This window comes from Antedon bifida, chromosome 6 (assembly GCF_963402885.1).
Source record: "Antedon bifida chromosome 6, ecAntBifi1.1, whole genome shotgun sequence".
NCBI classification, from domain to species: Eukaryota; Metazoa; Echinodermata; class Crinoidea; order Comatulida; family Antedonidae; genus Antedon; species Antedon bifida.
Genome location: NC_136231.1, coordinates 26,087,418 through 26,104,024, shown reverse-complemented (window position 1 = coordinate 26,104,024; position 16,607 = coordinate 26,087,418). Strand labels below are relative to the sequence as shown.

General features: G+C 34.5%; 1 protein-coding gene across 2 annotated transcripts in view; it reads left to right on the top strand.

Moving 5' to 3' along the window:
- Positions 1–16,607, top strand: part of LOC144844221 (tyrosine-protein phosphatase non-receptor type 13-like) — a 37,880-nt gene that overhangs the window by 16,569 nt on the left and 4,704 nt on the right. Inside the window, exons 22-37 of one of the 2 annotated variants that reach the window (XM_078701001.1) lie at positions 403–585; positions 1,071–1,892; positions 2,481–2,692; positions 2,973–3,065; positions 3,243–3,461; positions 3,977–4,132; positions 4,439–4,869; positions 5,105–5,354; positions 5,766–6,257; positions 6,902–7,093; positions 10,184–10,351; positions 10,578–10,863; positions 11,653–11,826; positions 13,666–13,748; positions 14,215–14,472; positions 14,977–15,067. In XM_078701001.1, coding sequence (XP_078557127.1) covers positions 403–585; positions 1,071–1,892; positions 2,481–2,692; positions 2,973–3,065; positions 3,243–3,461; positions 3,977–4,132; positions 4,439–4,869; positions 5,105–5,354; positions 5,766–6,257; positions 6,902–7,093; positions 10,184–10,351; positions 10,578–10,863; positions 11,653–11,826; positions 13,666–13,748; positions 14,215–14,472; positions 14,977–15,067 — 4,110 coding nt within the window. The remainder of the gene's footprint in view (positions 1–402; positions 586–1,070; positions 1,893–2,480; positions 2,693–2,972; positions 3,066–3,242; positions 3,462–3,976; positions 4,133–4,438; positions 4,870–5,104; positions 5,355–5,765; positions 6,258–6,901; positions 7,094–10,183; positions 10,352–10,577; positions 10,864–11,652; positions 11,827–13,665; positions 13,749–14,214; positions 14,473–14,976; positions 15,068–16,607) is intronic. The other variant, XM_078701002.1, reaches the window with a different exon arrangement.

Genomic DNA, 16,607 nt, shown 5'->3' with positions numbered 1-16,607 from the left:
CATAGATTCTATATTTTTCATTACCGTTACTGCTTGTTTGTGTAAAATGGCCATAATATGGCTGAATAGAGGTTGGCCGTAGTGATAAAGCATAATTTTATTTATTTTATATGTCATGGAAAAGTGTCCCCTTAATAGGATTATCCCCTGAATAGAGGTTTCCCAAAGAAGGGATTCAATTGTACTATAGGTGGTATGGGGAAAGGAGTTATAATGACCAACTTCATGTTTTGCTGAAACTGAAAGACATTATTGTGGACAGATTCAGTTCTGGCCAATAGTTTTTTGTTTATATCGGTGAAATATCTATTCCAAAATCTAGCCTCAACCCCTGTCAATTGTATGTTGACGCATGTAACTGTTAATCCCTACCCTTTAAAAAATGTTGTTTTCACTTTTTAGGTGATCGAGTGATTAGTGTAAATACCGAACCACTGACTAATGTGACGCACAAGCAGGCTGTAGAAGCCTTACGCAAAGCTCCAGCTGTTACAAGCCTAGAAATTGAACGCGGTGTACCGCCATCTAGCGCTACTACGCTTCCTCCTACGCCGACACCCGCACAGATGGCTGCTGAAGACAAAGGTTTGCAAAATAAATTTATATTACACTATTATAAAGGATTGTGTTCCATATTTCAATAAAATTTAATGTTTAATTTTTCCATGCAACAGAAAACATACATGGATGATGCATATTTTAAAGCTTTGTCTACAAAAAGCTTAATGTGGCCAAATATGGTAGTGATATACCCAAATACGGTACTGATATGACATCATCATGTCCATATATGGACACATCACATTTTTTGTCACATAAAGTTTGATAGTGTAGACAGAGCTTAAGATCTGTGCTACACAGAACACAGATCTTTAAGCTTGGAAAAGAAAATATAATGTTGATAATATTTAATTTTTTCATTTTAAACAATTATTGTTTTCTGGCAAAAGTTTGAATGACATCACTACAACCAAATTTCTACATCTACTCTAGTAGCATGTTTCGTTAATGTTACCAAGAAAATTTAGTCAACTAATTAATTGTGTTTTCTTTTAATTTCTTGTAACCAGATCTTGGAGCAGCCACCTCTAGTTCAGAACAACACATTGAAGATATGACATCACACCAGACGTCTGGTCTAACATCACCAATGTCTGACAATGCCACTCCAGCCCACTCTACTAAAGTACCAAACAACTCCACAGTTGTGTCACCACAGACATTATCCCATGATGAGATGTCATCACCAGCCTTCACCAATGATGAGTACACTCCCACGGTACTGCCTTCCGGTATGAAAGAGAAACCATTTGGTCTTCCTGCAGAAGATCTTAGAGATGTCGAAGATGACTCCGATTCTCGCATTTCTACACCGACAATAGAAGATTTTGGAGATGATCTTTCATTGAACTCTGACCTCCCAGACTTAGCAGGTGACAATCAGTTTGATGATGACAAAGCTGAGAGTGAAGTTGAGGAGAACCAAGACGATGAAGCTGATATTCGTCATCGTGTTGTGTCACCAGCGCTTAGCACCCAAGAAGCTGACTTACTGGAGTTAATCAGTTCACCATCTGTAAGTCGCAATACAGTTCTCTCTACAAATCAACCAGCCACTAACACGACTCCTCGTAGCCCAGCTCCCGAATTAGTTTTCACGTCCCCACCGTCAAGTCCGGCCGAAAGTGAATGGTCGGACACACCCCCCTCATCGGCAATGGAAGAGCCTTCATTATTGGTTAACAATACTACTGTGGTGTCACCTTCATCGACTTTGAGCAGAACTGGTGACTTCTCAATTATGGACAACATGTCATTGACTGGTACAATGAGGTCAGCTATTGGTGAAGGTGTCAAAGTTCATCTTCCTGACCTTCCATATGTAACACCAGGTAAGTAATATAAATCCTGAAATACTGTATAAGCATTAGGATATAAGATAAATCTTCAGGTGTGACTTAAGTAATTCTAGGTGGCATTGAAAACTTACATAAACCTACAAATGTACATTCTGTACCATATTTAATGGTTTGCATGGAAATGGAACATGTATTATAGAAGTAATAGAACTATTACTAATTTTTTTTATGAATAATGTCTCTAGTGAGATTTGAACCTGAGATGTTGCATGGGTAGGATGAATGACATACCATTTGACCACTATCATATGAGCTTGTTTTTTTTACAGGAAGTATGTACTTGGTATGTAAGAGCTTAATTTGAATACATTGACAATGATTTCATTACCACACACAAATAATTATTGTGTGTAAAGTTAATATAGTCTATTTTGTGAGATCCCTACCTGTATAGACTCTACATACATGCCATTATTCCCAATACACCCCTCGAAAGGAAAATGGAATAGTCCAGGCCCCGTAGAGTCTATACAGGTAGGTATCTCACTCATAGACTACCAACACCACTGTTGGTTTGTGTAATTTATGATATTACATATTAATATCTGACTTTATACACAGAAAATACCTTTGAAGTGGAGTTATTGAAAGGCTCTCAAGGCCTAGGGTTCAGTATCCAAGGTGGCAAAGATGCTCACAAGAACCCTACCATCCAACTGATTCGAATCAAGAGGATCTTTGCAGGGCAGCCTGCAGCAGAGAGTGAGATGATTGAAGTGCATGATGTCATACTAAAGGTCAACGAAACACCTGTTCATGACCTCTCACATGCGGTACGTTGCACTTTTATTGTAGCTTGGTGGTTAAGTTGCTCGGGTCCTGGATTCAAATCCTGTCAGAGGTCAAAATTGTTTCCTCATGACAAAAAACAACTACACTGCCAAAGAATAATAAGACTTTGTTTATGTAGAGTGAATAGGATTGCAACCTTTAAGAAGGATAGAGAATTTTTTCATTTACGGTTATCCTGGTCAATCTTGGTTTCACCGTAGTCTGACAAAAATGGTACAAAGATTTATTTTTATAATCAACATCTTTCTTTTTACATTTTAGGAAACAGTTAGTATATTACGTAGTGCCACCAACCCTGTTACACTTCTTCTGTGTCGTCCAAGTGAAGAAGAACTTGATAATATTCGATTAAGGGTAAAACAACACTTTTACACAATTTCATATTTTTGATATTGAAATATATAAATATATTTACATTTCTGAGTGTCATGTTGATATAATGTAACTTATTTATCATGTGAAAGACTATGGATGTAAAGGAAGTAATTTAAGTTTTGTATTTCACTTTATTATTTATTAATTCTTTTTTAGGCTGAAGAATCAGAATTAGAAGCTAAGCTATCAATGTCCCCTCGGCAGACAACCCCCTCTCCGAACCCACTTCTTACTACTAACAACACCAGCTTGTTTAGTTCATCACCATCCCCTACAAAAGACTTGGAAGATGATAGGTTTGACATACCAACACCTCCTTCAACGTCCCCACCACTCACACCAAATAAAGATGAACAAGAAGTCGATAATGATAATGTAAGTATTTTATCCATTTATCCATTTTATCTTGTGCACTATCGCACTATGAGCTTATTTATTTTACTTCCCTTTCATTTTATTGTTTATTGTTTATCATACTATGTAAATATTTTATTATTGATAAACTTTAATTTATTTTGATACCATACAAGAACAGACAAAAACTATGCTGCTAATCATAGTCATGGTACCAAGGTCCTTAAAATCCCCAGAATAGAATTTAAATAAATTGAATTGAAAGTAGTGACATAATTTAAGTAAATGTTTATTTATTAAGCTTTTATTTTGTAACACTAAGGCTATTACAATCAACTCTATTTAAGGGGACATCGTCAGGACCCAATTAAGTCCACTGTAGTGGTTGGCTGTAGTGTTAAAACATATATTTCCCCTTGTTCTTTTCACTTGAAATTTTCCTCTTAATAGGGGAAGCCCAAATGAGGGGTTCTACTGTATTAGGCTGCTATCTAGTTGTTGATCTCTTGTGTAATTTTTGTTGTTTATTTTCCAAGGAAATCTTTGAAGTGAGTTTAGTGAAGCCATCAAGAGGCGGACTTGGCTTCACTGTGTCGGGAGGTGTTAAGACTGGTGGTTGCTACATCAAGGGGGTAGTACAAGATCCTGCTAAAGCTGATGGACGTATGCAGAAAGGGGACAAAATACTAGAGGTACAGTGTTTATTACAATACATCTTATACGTAACATTTTGATTTAATAGGTGTTTCAGTAAGTAAGTAAATAGAAAAAAACTGTGCATTTTAGAGAGTAGAAACAAGAAAATGACATCAGAACAAGCACAAAGCCCAAATCACATGTATATATATTTTTTTTAAAGAACAGGGATAAAAAAAATGAGAATATAATTAAATAAGTTAAAAGACCGTTTTTTTTTTCAAAAGAATGGCTTGTGTGCTTCCAGAATCAGAGGAACTACTTTGTTCAAATGTAATATTTATTTGTTTTTAATGTAATAGGTAAACGGGCATGACATGACTACAATGAGCCATTTTGATGCTGTTTCATTTCTGCGAATGACCCCAAAAGAGGTCAACATCAAACTCTCACGACCTAAGAATTCAGATGTCATCTCGGAACCTATCACCAATTCTATATCTGACTCTGTATCCTTGCCAAGTGTCTTATCAAGTAACCTTCCTGTGATCACAATGGAACGCAATTCAGCTGGCCATTTAGGCTTGTCCTTAACCCTTGACCTGAAGGGTCGTAGGCCAGGTGTTTTTGTAAGTGATCTCATTCCAGGATTACCTGCTGATGTTGAAGGGTCTATTCAGCCTGGTGATCAGGTTCACTACATTAATGGAAAGAGTTTGTCAGGCCTTGGTTTGCTTCAGGCTAGGAGGGAACTAGAGGCAGCAGCACCTGTGGCTAGGCTTCAACTAACAAGGTAATTTTTGATGCATAGTTTGAAGGATTTTCCTCCAATCGATCAACCTTTCTAAAACTTTTTATATAATTTCTATTAAGATTTCTATTATTTAAAATAAATGTGTATTGTTTTGCATTTATTTTAACATACTAACATTTTTGAGCTTTTTGCATTTTCTGTTGATTGTTCAGCGTTTCAGTGGATTTTGCGCTATATAAATTGAACATTATTATTATATTTATTTTGTTTTCAGAAATGGAGAACCTGTTGTGGGAATAGCACCAATATCTCCATTCGTGTCTGAAGACGAAGAAAATGAGAAATATGGTAAATCTGATTCACTGAATGCAAGCAAGAATAGCACGTTTAATTCAACTGGAGAAGAAAAGAAGAAACCAGAAAAATCTATGAGTCTACTAAAACCAAGTGGAAGCCTAAGAGAGAAGAAGAAGAGTGAATCTGATATTGATCTTGGAGACCTCTCGTCAGATTCTGAGTGGGAGGTTAGAATTATTTTAAACCTTTAACGTTTATTTCATTGGTAATACAATTCATTCTTGTGTGCATGCACCAAATATGGTGGTGATATGCCCAAATATGGTAGTGATATTCCCAAATATGGTAGTGGTATGACATCATCATGTCCATATATTGATAGTGTAGACAGAGCTTTAGGTTTTATTAGGCCTTGTGGCCATAAAATGTTGGCTAGGTAGCTGCGATAGAGCACATTCAGTGGGTGTCGAGCATAGCAGTTACAGGTACCCAGAGGTAGGTGTCTTGATTGGATGCTGTGTAGAAATTTGGCTGGTAAAAAGGTTAAAATAACCTGTAGGCTGTGTGGACAACTTTGAATGCTGCTCAGCACAACTACATCCATGATTTTTATCGTGTTTTGTATTAACTTTTTACAGGATTTTTCTGATGATAATGGTGACCAGCTAAAAGATGTTGATCATCTGTTAGCTTCCATCGAAGCCAATCGAAAGGAATTCCAGTCCATCGACAACAAAGCAAAGAACACGGACACAAAGATGAAGGAGAACACATTATCGCCTTCATTAATAATATCACCAGCAATGAAGACCAGTACACCAGCAGAGGGTGCAAGTTCAACTAAGACAACAGCTGTAACATCTCCAAATACATTTGATCAGTTAAAGAGTCCAATATCTCCAGCAGTGAAAACCAGTACACCACTAGAGGGTGCAAGTTCAACTAGGAAAACAGCTGTTACATCCCCAAATTCATTTGATCAACTGAAGAGTCCAATTTCACCAGGGAGCATGTCAAACATCTCAACTGATGATGATAGACTCCAGTCTCCAGCCTATGATTTGTCTAGCAGTGATGATAGACTCCTTTCACCAGCTAATAAACAGCTCAAGTTTAGTTTTTCTGAAAAGGTATGAAGATGTTTATAAAGTTCTTTATTTTAATTGGTATTTCGACTAAAACAATAAAATGTTTTACTTAAATCTCACAAAACTGAACACCTTTTTGCACCTTTAGAATTAATTTATCTGTTTTAATATACAGAAAGATTTAGAAAAATGTAAATTAAATAATTTTGTATGAGTCATAACTAGTACTTTAATTTTCTATTTTTAGATATTTTTTTTCAAGGCGATATTATTATACTGTTGCCAATTTTTTGAAGATTTGTAATGTGGTTAATAATAATAATAATAAAAACAGAGGCGGGTCTAGGATATTTCAAACAGGGAGTGCTAACATATGATATTAATATTCTGTCCAAAAAAAATATCAAAAAGTAGTTAATAATTGCATTTGCAACTGTCAAAAGGCGGAAAATGCACGCCCTAAGCACAACCCCCTACATTTGCCCTGAGAAAGACAGATAGGGATATAGTTTAAAACCATAATTACAGTATTATTCTTCTAGAACAAACATTGTTTCATTACTGCGACAAAATGCAGTAATAAATCAACAATATTAATCAAAAGTTATTAATGTAATTTATGGAAGTGTTTGCCTTGTGTTAGAAGTAACGTATCAAAAAAATAATAATTGTTATGTTAATGACAGGATATTGCTAACCAGTCGTCAACCCAGCCCGCAGACGAGAATACGTGGGATAGCAGCGTTTCGCTGTCCCCGGACACGCCACCGTGGTCGCCATCAGCGAGATCACCTGCACTCTCCCCAACACCTCGCTCCTTGAGATCAACATCGCTAGCTGACACGGATATTAGCAAACTTGATATCACATCACAACAGGTAATTAATTCATTATGGTGACTGCTAATTATGTAGGCTATAAATAATTAATTGGACATGAGTAGTGAAAAGTACTTGTGTGCCAGGAACTTGTAACAGCAATTGTTAGTAATTAGTGACTGTTCACAGCGGCATATCAAACTACAATGATTAATACATTGAATTAAGCAATTTAGGAATTTCTTTTTAACAAACCAGTTGGATTAAAAAATTGTAAAAGTTACCGTAACAGTTTTGATTTTGTTCTTCAGAAGAAATTTCTGAATTCATTTAGTACTACAAACAGTACTAAAAAACATTTACAATCATTAAATTAAACATTTTATCATAAATAATCCAATTTTAAGCATTTCTCAACTTTTATAAAAATGTTGGAATGATAAATTATTGTTGTAGCGATTGTAAAATTATACAGACATTTCCAATATTCTTTTACCCAGGGGCTGTTTTTTTTATATTTATTTTTAAAGTAAAATAACTTATTTTATGTTTCTGTACCACCACAAATTTCCTGATACCCTTTTTTGGTATTAAACACATCATGATGACTAAACTATTTACTCTATAAAGTGTATAATTGAACATGACTTGTGATCATTATTATTTTATAAGAAATGTGTCAGTGTATCTAGCACATCACATTATCAGAGCAACCAGCTGTCACTGGCCCCTTGAAATAACAAATTAGAAATTATCATATAATTCAAAATCTTCCAAATGGACCAACATTCTATTTTTTTAGAAATGTTCGGGTTTTGGCATTTGATTTGCCATTGGTTACATGCACTTTTCTTTAAAGCTCTGTCTACACTATCAAACTTTATGTAACAAAAAAATGTGATGTGCCCATATATGGACATGATGATGTCATGTCACTACCATATTTGGGCATAGCACTACCATATTTGGGCACATCACACTTTTTTGTCAAACTAGTTTGATAGTGTAGACAGCTGTAGACTATGTACATACAATTGTCAAAGTGTGGTATGGAAGTCCAATAATTGCATGTATCTAGAAGCTTGTTTTGTACTCTTTATCTTCTAATATTCTGATTATAAATAGTTAATATTGTAGATAACTTTTAGTTTGTAGAGTAACAAAAAAGAAATCATTGTTAGTAAACAAGATTTTTGTGAGTAAGCCATAATGGGGTGTAAGTCATAAATCATTGCATCTTTCCTAATATCTGGTATTTCTCACTATTTGTCATTGATAACGTCCAATTTTCTAAACTAAAAGTCTCCGTTTCTTTGACATCCCTTGTGACCTTTACCGGTTGATTGAAATCTCTTTAATACGACACTCGCAACAGGTGTAAGGCCATCCTCGGCAAGCGTATATTGGCACTTTTTTTTAGGATGTTGGGGATTTTTAAGGCATGTTGGACTGAGTGCTTGTGAGTCAGCAAGTGGGAAGGAAATTGGTTACTCATGCTGTAGCTATCTTGGTCTATGAATCACAGAGCTGGTTAGCATGATAAAAGTCTTGCCAGCTGATAAGATTGCGGTGTATAGCGGTGTCGAAACAATATTTTTGCAAAAAAATCTACTTATAGGAGCGTCACACGCTGGAGTTGTGAATTGACGCTTGATACCTGATGCGGGAGTACAGATGTTTGTTAAGAGATACTTGCGGTTAATGCACGATTGTTTTCACTTTGTTTTGCTTTTGTGGATTGCAGAGAAAGCTTAAGGCAGAACTGTACTTTCTAAGATTCAAAGATTCTGAATTTGTAGTTTGATTTACTTATCATCATTCTGTTGCTATTAAACTTTGAACCAGTTCCTGCAATTTTCAAGGTTTTTAATTCGAACTTGGAATTACAATTGTTTTTATTTGAGCTTACTTCGTGTTCTTCAAGTTCTAAGTAAAATGGAAACAAAGTGAATACTTAGACTGATACTATTCAGTTGGACATACTAGCAGATTTTCAACATTGGTGATCTTCAGTTCTAACAACTTTCAAATAATAACAATCTGAACATTATTGGATCTCTCTTTCTGGATATTACAGCTTAAAGTTTCAGTTGTGTTTGAGGTGGTTGCCATGGCAAGTGATGTTGCCGTGTCAACAGCTCGCTGGTCAAAAACAACGCCTTGCAAAATTCCAAGAATCAAAGGACCAGCTTTGGTGAATACATCATTATAAATTAGCAATTAAAAATTAGGCAATTTAAGATTTTTTAGTGGATGTATTTCTATTTATTTCGGTATATAGAAAAATAATACAAAACATTAACATCAAGCTAAAAATGTTTTGACAACCAATACTGAAATAAACCTGTTTAGTAACAAAACTTATAATTTTCTTTTCTGTTTGCTACCAAGTTGACCTTTCTTATTAGAAACCTAATTTATGTTGTTATGAATAACTAATTAAACTCTTTCTTTATTTAAATCATAACGGCAGAAATTTCTTTTTGCACAGTTTTAGATTTTAGTTAACCTTCCCTTATAAATCATTTCCATTTTAAACTTCTTTTGTTTAAATTTTCTCTATAGATTCTTTCATCATATTGTAAGATAGCTTTACTAAATTCATCATGCATTGACTGGATTTCCCTAGTTTTTTCAGGATAGGATATTTTCGCCTGCTTCTCCATGACAGTTGACACAGTGTTAGTAATACATTTGCTTTGTCCTACTAACACATGAATGATGTGTTGTTGTATCAATCTTTGTATCCTTGATACTTGATCATTAGGTGTTCTTAGGCTTCTTCTGAGGATTTCTTTTTGTTGATATAATCATTAGTTGTAATTGGCAATGTATTAAACCTATAAATATCAGGAGAAATATAAAAGACACGAAATATAAAAAAAATGCAGGAGAGTAGTACTCAAAAGTAATTAAGGAGACACCTCAGTGGTGTAATGCAGAGGTCTGAGTCCCCTGGTTTGGGAACCCTAAGTGGCCCTCCAATGATGAAGGTATTTTTAGCATTTTTCGACATATTTTAATGTCACTGGGCCTTATAAGCTCCGGAGCCCCCATAAGCTTCGGGGCCCCTAGGTTTAGCCAGTGATCGCTCATAGCCATTGGGACACGTTTGATTTCATTTAAATTTCATCAAAATTCATCTTTTAGGGTGGCATCATTAGAATTGAGTTTGAAAAGCCAGCAAGCGGTGGCCTTGGGTTTAGTTTGATTGGAGGAGAGAAAGGAGGCAAAACTAGTGTGTTTATCAAAACAATCACACCAGGTGGGGTAGCGGCGAATGATGGAAGACTACGAATTGGAGATAAATTATTGCAGGTAATTGTTTAACTATGAATCATCTTTTTTACATAAAATTTTTTGTATCATATTAATACAAACCAAACAATTTCAAATTAACCCTGTAAGTAATAAATAAATAAATTTAGCACTCAGAAAATGAGCGAAATACTTGCAAAATTTAAAGAGATCAACAGAGGGTGTGCTATTTATTTTTCCGCCATATTGCAATTATCTTGTTTTTAATCTATTTAATAAATTACAGGTAAATGGTCAGAGCCTGGTGGGAATGACCCATAATAAAGCCATCAGCTTACTACGACGTGCTAAAGGCACGGTCAAGCTGTCCGTCGTTAGACCGTCATCTCGTCCTGTTAGTCACATGGAGGAGAATGGTGCCGATGAACAAGAAACCCATCCAGATATCCTCAGTGATACATCCTTTGGGAAAGATGAAGCAACTGAGCCCGGAGCGTCCGAAGTCACAGGGTCAGTCATGGAAACGCAAAGTGCGCTGTCATCTCAGGGCAATGACCCTGTCGAAACAGGAAGTGAGTTAACATATTCTTAGAAATCTGTTTTGCGTGTTTTGTTTTCGGTGTATAACACAATATAATTGATAGTTTTTGATTTCTGTTTTTTTGTAGAGGTAAAGTATTTATATTTGATTAATTATGCGATTGGTACAGGAATAATGTACAGGACATGCTGCATTTTTACAAAATGTTGCATTGCTTAACTTATGTAGATGGGATTTTTTCCCTCACATCAACGATTTGTAAAAACTAATCATAAATAACAAAACAGTTCAATATATCTATGTCAGATAAAGTATTTATTTATCTGAAATCCCATTCCATTAAAATATAATCCTTAAAAAAAACATAAAACAAAAATACATGATGGTGTTAGTTCTGGTTGTTGATTTTATATTCTCTTTAGCAAACTACTTAATGATAATATGTCCTTTATCATAATGGCTTTAACACTAAGATAATGATTGGCTCAAGTCATTAGGCATAAGTACTTTAAGTAGCATCATTGTCTAGTCGTGTTGTTTATAAAATGTTTACATCAACGATTTTTGGAAAGAAAAAACACCAATAAGACACCATATATAAGACAAATAATCCCTCCAAATTATAGTTTTTTTGAAATAAATTGTTCATTTATCTTTTAAGGAAGTTTTAAAAAGCTATGGATTAACGTAAATGATCCTATTATAAATTTCACAACTTCTATTTCTGTTTTCTTGACGACGAACATAATGATGTAATTTGTAATGTGTTAAACTTTTTGTGTAGTGTTTATATGTTTTTCTTTTTAATGTTTTCTGCTAGCCCCTGTGTTATCAGATGTTGAGCATAGTGATAGCATTAACTTTGATTCCTGTAACTCTCTACCCCTCACGGCCACAGCCCTGTCAGGGCCCCCTTCTCTCACAATGGAAGACACCACATTTAACCCCTTCACTCCACCCCCTGCCAAGTTTGCTGATGATGAGTTTTACACAGGTAATTGCACTCACAAGAAACGTAGCTGTAGAACCGTAATGCTTGTCATATCCCACAATGCACTAAAACATTAAAACATGAAGTGTGATTGCTCACAAAGGATGTAGCTGCACAAGCCAAGGAATCGCAAATAATGCTTGTCATTTCATTTTCCCACAATGCACTCAAACATTAGAAGTAACAGGAAGGATGATGTAGCTGCAAAACCTATAGAACTTCCCACAATGCACTAAAATATTAGAAATAGTTTAATGTAGTTTGACTTGTAGATCACTGGCTTATCACTGCCAAAATGCACACATAATATAACTGCATACAACAGTTAGCAGGTAGTATTAATTACTGTACTTACTGCAGTATTCAGTTACTGTATATCTACTGCAGTATTCAGTTACTGTATATTTACTGCAGTATTCAGTTACTGTGTATTTACTGCAGTATTCAGATACTGTATATTTACTGCAGTATTCAGTTACTGTATTTTTACTGCAGTAGAGTACTGTGGCATGATCATAATTAGAGCACATCTTCACTGCTGCATTTCCATGTAAATCAACTAAAATCAACTATTTTTTAGTAATTTAAATGGGGTTTTCAGGGTTTTTAATATAGTGTGTGTAGGTAACCTGATATACCATGTGTGCCATGGCTACTGAAGTGTTATAGTTTGATCTGAGATTACTATTAACTATTTTTTATAGTAGTAATCTTGGGTTTGATTTAAGCATTTAGGATATTCAAATTGTTAAAGATTGTTTAGAAATCTACTAACATCATCTGCTTTTCCCTGAATACCGCATTAACGTAAATTATACTGCCCTCTATAAACATCAATAGTTACTTTGATTGGTAATGTCAATAACAAAAATAATAGATTTAAGTTTTATTTAACATGCAGTTTAAATGTATCATGCCTAATTAAGGTGTGAACATTGATATATTATAGTTTTTACTACAGTGTACATTCATGTTAAAATAATCCAATATTATTTTCTTCAATGATGTGAGTTTTTAGATTTACAATACTAGTGTGCTTATGTATCTAGGGTCCTGGGTTTAAGTCATTTCTAATCATATTATATCACAGCATACACATACTGTAGTTTGCTTTGCTTCTCATTATTTGCAATTGCTTTGCCAAAATAGTTTGAAAACATTTTTAAACGCAGTACTATTAAATCTAAACATTCCTATGTTCAGTGGTGTAACGTAGAGGCTCCTGGTTTAGGGACCCTAAGTGGCCCTCCAACACTGAAGGTCTCTGAAGTTTTTAGCTTTTTTTGACATATTTTATTTCTTTATGGGAGGCACTGCTTATGGGGCTCCCCACAAGTTCTGGGCCCCTGGGTTTAGCCAGTGAGCGCTCATAGCTGTTACGTCACTGCATATATTATTTATATATACAGTATATGTACTGTATTTAATACAAATGATTTCTTTTAAAGCAGTTATACAACATTATTTGATAACTAATATCCATCTATTATTATGATGCTCACAATATTAATTTACTCTATAAATGTTTTTGGAAGGAGGTGCTAACCCATGTAACATTTATGGTACAAGAGGATTGATTAGTTTATTTAACCACTCACCATGTCCTAGTGGTATTTTATAATACTTTTATTCGAAAAAAGATTTAAATAAATATAAGAAAAAGAAAAAACATAATAAACAATGAAACTTTTGGAGAAATAAGACATATAAGTATCTAAATTTGTCTTAATATTTATAATTTGATTGCTTCATAGAAAATAGACATTTTGTGAACTTTGATGAGGAATCCAATTTAATATGAATCAGTAACATGATTATTAATTGATTATGATTATTTTGTAGGTCATAATACAGATAGTGACCTGGATTCAGTTCCAGATTTACCAGAAGAAAATGGCGTAATAAGCAAAGCTAGAATACCAAAGGTATTCACTTTTATTTATCATTTCTACTTTATCATATATTAAGTTTAACTTTACTTCTAGTTCTATCATTACTAAGACCCCATTTACACTTATGTTTGGCTCCTGGGACGACCCAAGATCAGGTCCAAATTTAATTGCTTGAATTCTAAGGGAAGGAAGTGTCGTATAACCTCATGAAAAAGGTCAAACTGTGAGCCGGCCTAAATGTAAAAGGCGATCTGGAACCTACCTCGAGAGGTAGTTCATGACCTCGACTGGCCCATGGCTGGACTAACTTTGTGGAGTGTTTACACTTATCGATTGCTGACCCAGGGCCAGCCCTAAGCCTGCCCGAATCGTAAGTGTAAAAGTGGTCTTAGATTATGCTTATTTTGAAATAAATTGTTGATACAATATTATTTCAAAAATATAATGACTGCTTTAGAAAATGATGTAATGAGCAAAGTTAACATCTTTTTGCTTTTAGGTTTTAAGACACTTTTCAGACACTGACAATTCCGAATCATGGAATAGCGATACAGAACTACCGCTAGAAAACAACAACCATACTCCAAGAGAAACGCCCTCTATCAAGATCATGGGAGTCATCACTGATACGGAGCTACAAAGGATGTCGCTGGTGAAACCACCGAGCGGTGGCGTGTATTCTGGTCGATCTGTACGTTTACTCCAAAATGCAATTCATAAAGCTATTGATAAAGAAGATCCAGCTGAAGAATACAAGGTATGAAGCACAAAATGGAATATTAAAAAACAGTATTACAGTCAAACCCGATTAAGAGGACATCTTCAGGACCCAACAATGCCCCCCACCCCATAGTAGCCCTTTTTCTGTCTACACTATCAAACGAGTTTGACAAAAAAATTGTGATGTGCCCAAATATGGTGGTTATATGACATCATCATGTCCATATATGGGCACATCACATTTTTTAGACTCATAAAGTTTGATAGTGTAAACATTGTTTCCTTATAGGGCTATCCATTGATTCCCTGGTTTTACTGTATTACAGCAATTTTTTATCAAAAGCTATTTTCTGTTTTGCATTCATAGAAAAAATATCTGTTCTTTTTGTATCCCAGTCAAATTTTAGTTCTGCCTTCCAATTTGAATTTCAACATATCAGTTAGAAGTTTGAAATTGAGACCACCATGCCACCAGTTTAGGAAATCTACTTTTGAAAACATCAAAGAAAAACTTGATCTATTTTATATTTTATCTTTACAGCAATTAAGACAATTAAAACCAGTGGACAACTGTGATGTTGCTAAGAAACCATTCAACAAAGATAAGAATCGATATAGAAATGTTTTACCATGTAAGTTTGCTTATTATGTGTTTTAGCTTATTTACATTTTGTATGGAAATTATTCAGAATAAACAAATAATTAATGAATAAATTATATGTTGTGATTGTATGACATAGTTGGATGCATACAGTACAAAGAGATTATACTTGGCATTCAATTAGTAATAGAATTAGATTGAATTAAATAAAACAGTTAATACAACATACAAAACTAACACAATATGTTCTGTAAGTGTTCTTTTTAATTCTGTATTTAGGTGTCCCCCTTTCCTTTTGTACTTATTTTGACCTATTGTTGTTGCTGATTCATATCTGTTATTGATGAATGTACTAAAGTAGGTTAACATTATCACACATAAAACATATGTGAACATGTTGATGTGCCTGTGTAACATTTAACAGTATTAATGAACTAAGTCTAAGTAGGTATTTAACGATTCTGTAATTACAGTGTATTAGTTGTATTATTACATATAATAAAATTTCTTCTGGATGAACAGAGACTTCTCTAAAGCTAGCTGTCTACACTATCAAACTAGTTTCACAAAACAAATGTGATGTGCCCAAATATGGTAGTGATATGACATCATGTCCAAATATTGGCACATCACATTTTTTTGTCACATAAAGTTTGATAGTGTAGACAGAGCTTAATAATATAATAACAAATAATCTTAAATCCATTCCTATTGTAAAAACACCATTCGCACTTGGACTAAGGAAACTTGGAATCACTTAAAATCAAACCTCCTCGTAACTAATCAAATAATAATAGTATCCTGCATTTATATAGCGCCTAATGTTGTGAAACCTCTCAGCGCTGAACATTATTACCCCAGTCATTTTTTTGGATCAAACACCTATGGAAACATAATGCCATAATGCAGCTAGTAATCAGCGCAAAGTTGTGTCTTGATCTAACCGGTTTCCCATTTATACACCTGGGTGGAGAGAGGCAAACGTAAGTAAAGTATCTTGCCTAAGGATACAAGCAATGCGTCAAGACCACTTTAAAGGCAAATTCCTAAATATTTTTTTAGACGAAATAATTTTATTTAGGGGAAATAGGGAGGTTTCGCAACCTTACGATAACGAAAACGGATACGTCATACATTTGTGAAATTTTTGAGCTGATCCCCATTTCATATTCGTAAAGCGTATTCGTGTTGACGAAAATCACCAGTCATATTCGTAACTAAAAAACGAGTATAGTTTTTGATCTATTTTGCACATTTTGCATTTGAATTAGGAATGATTCATGATTATAATATAATTATAGATTTATTGAAAGTAATTTACTAAAGTAATTTACTAAAATGCCAGGTCAATTTAGATAAATAGCAGTTTTTAAAGTCCTCACTCGCTTTGATGTTACGCTAGGCCTAGGCAGCCAAGCACCAAGCAACACGTACCTGCGCTTCGCTCAAATTTACCGCAGTCATATTTTGGACGCGCCTCAATATTTCATTGCCATGCGAAACTGATTTTTTTATGGCTTACGAAAACGAATACGTGTGCGTGACGTATCCGTTTTCGTTATCGTATTCGT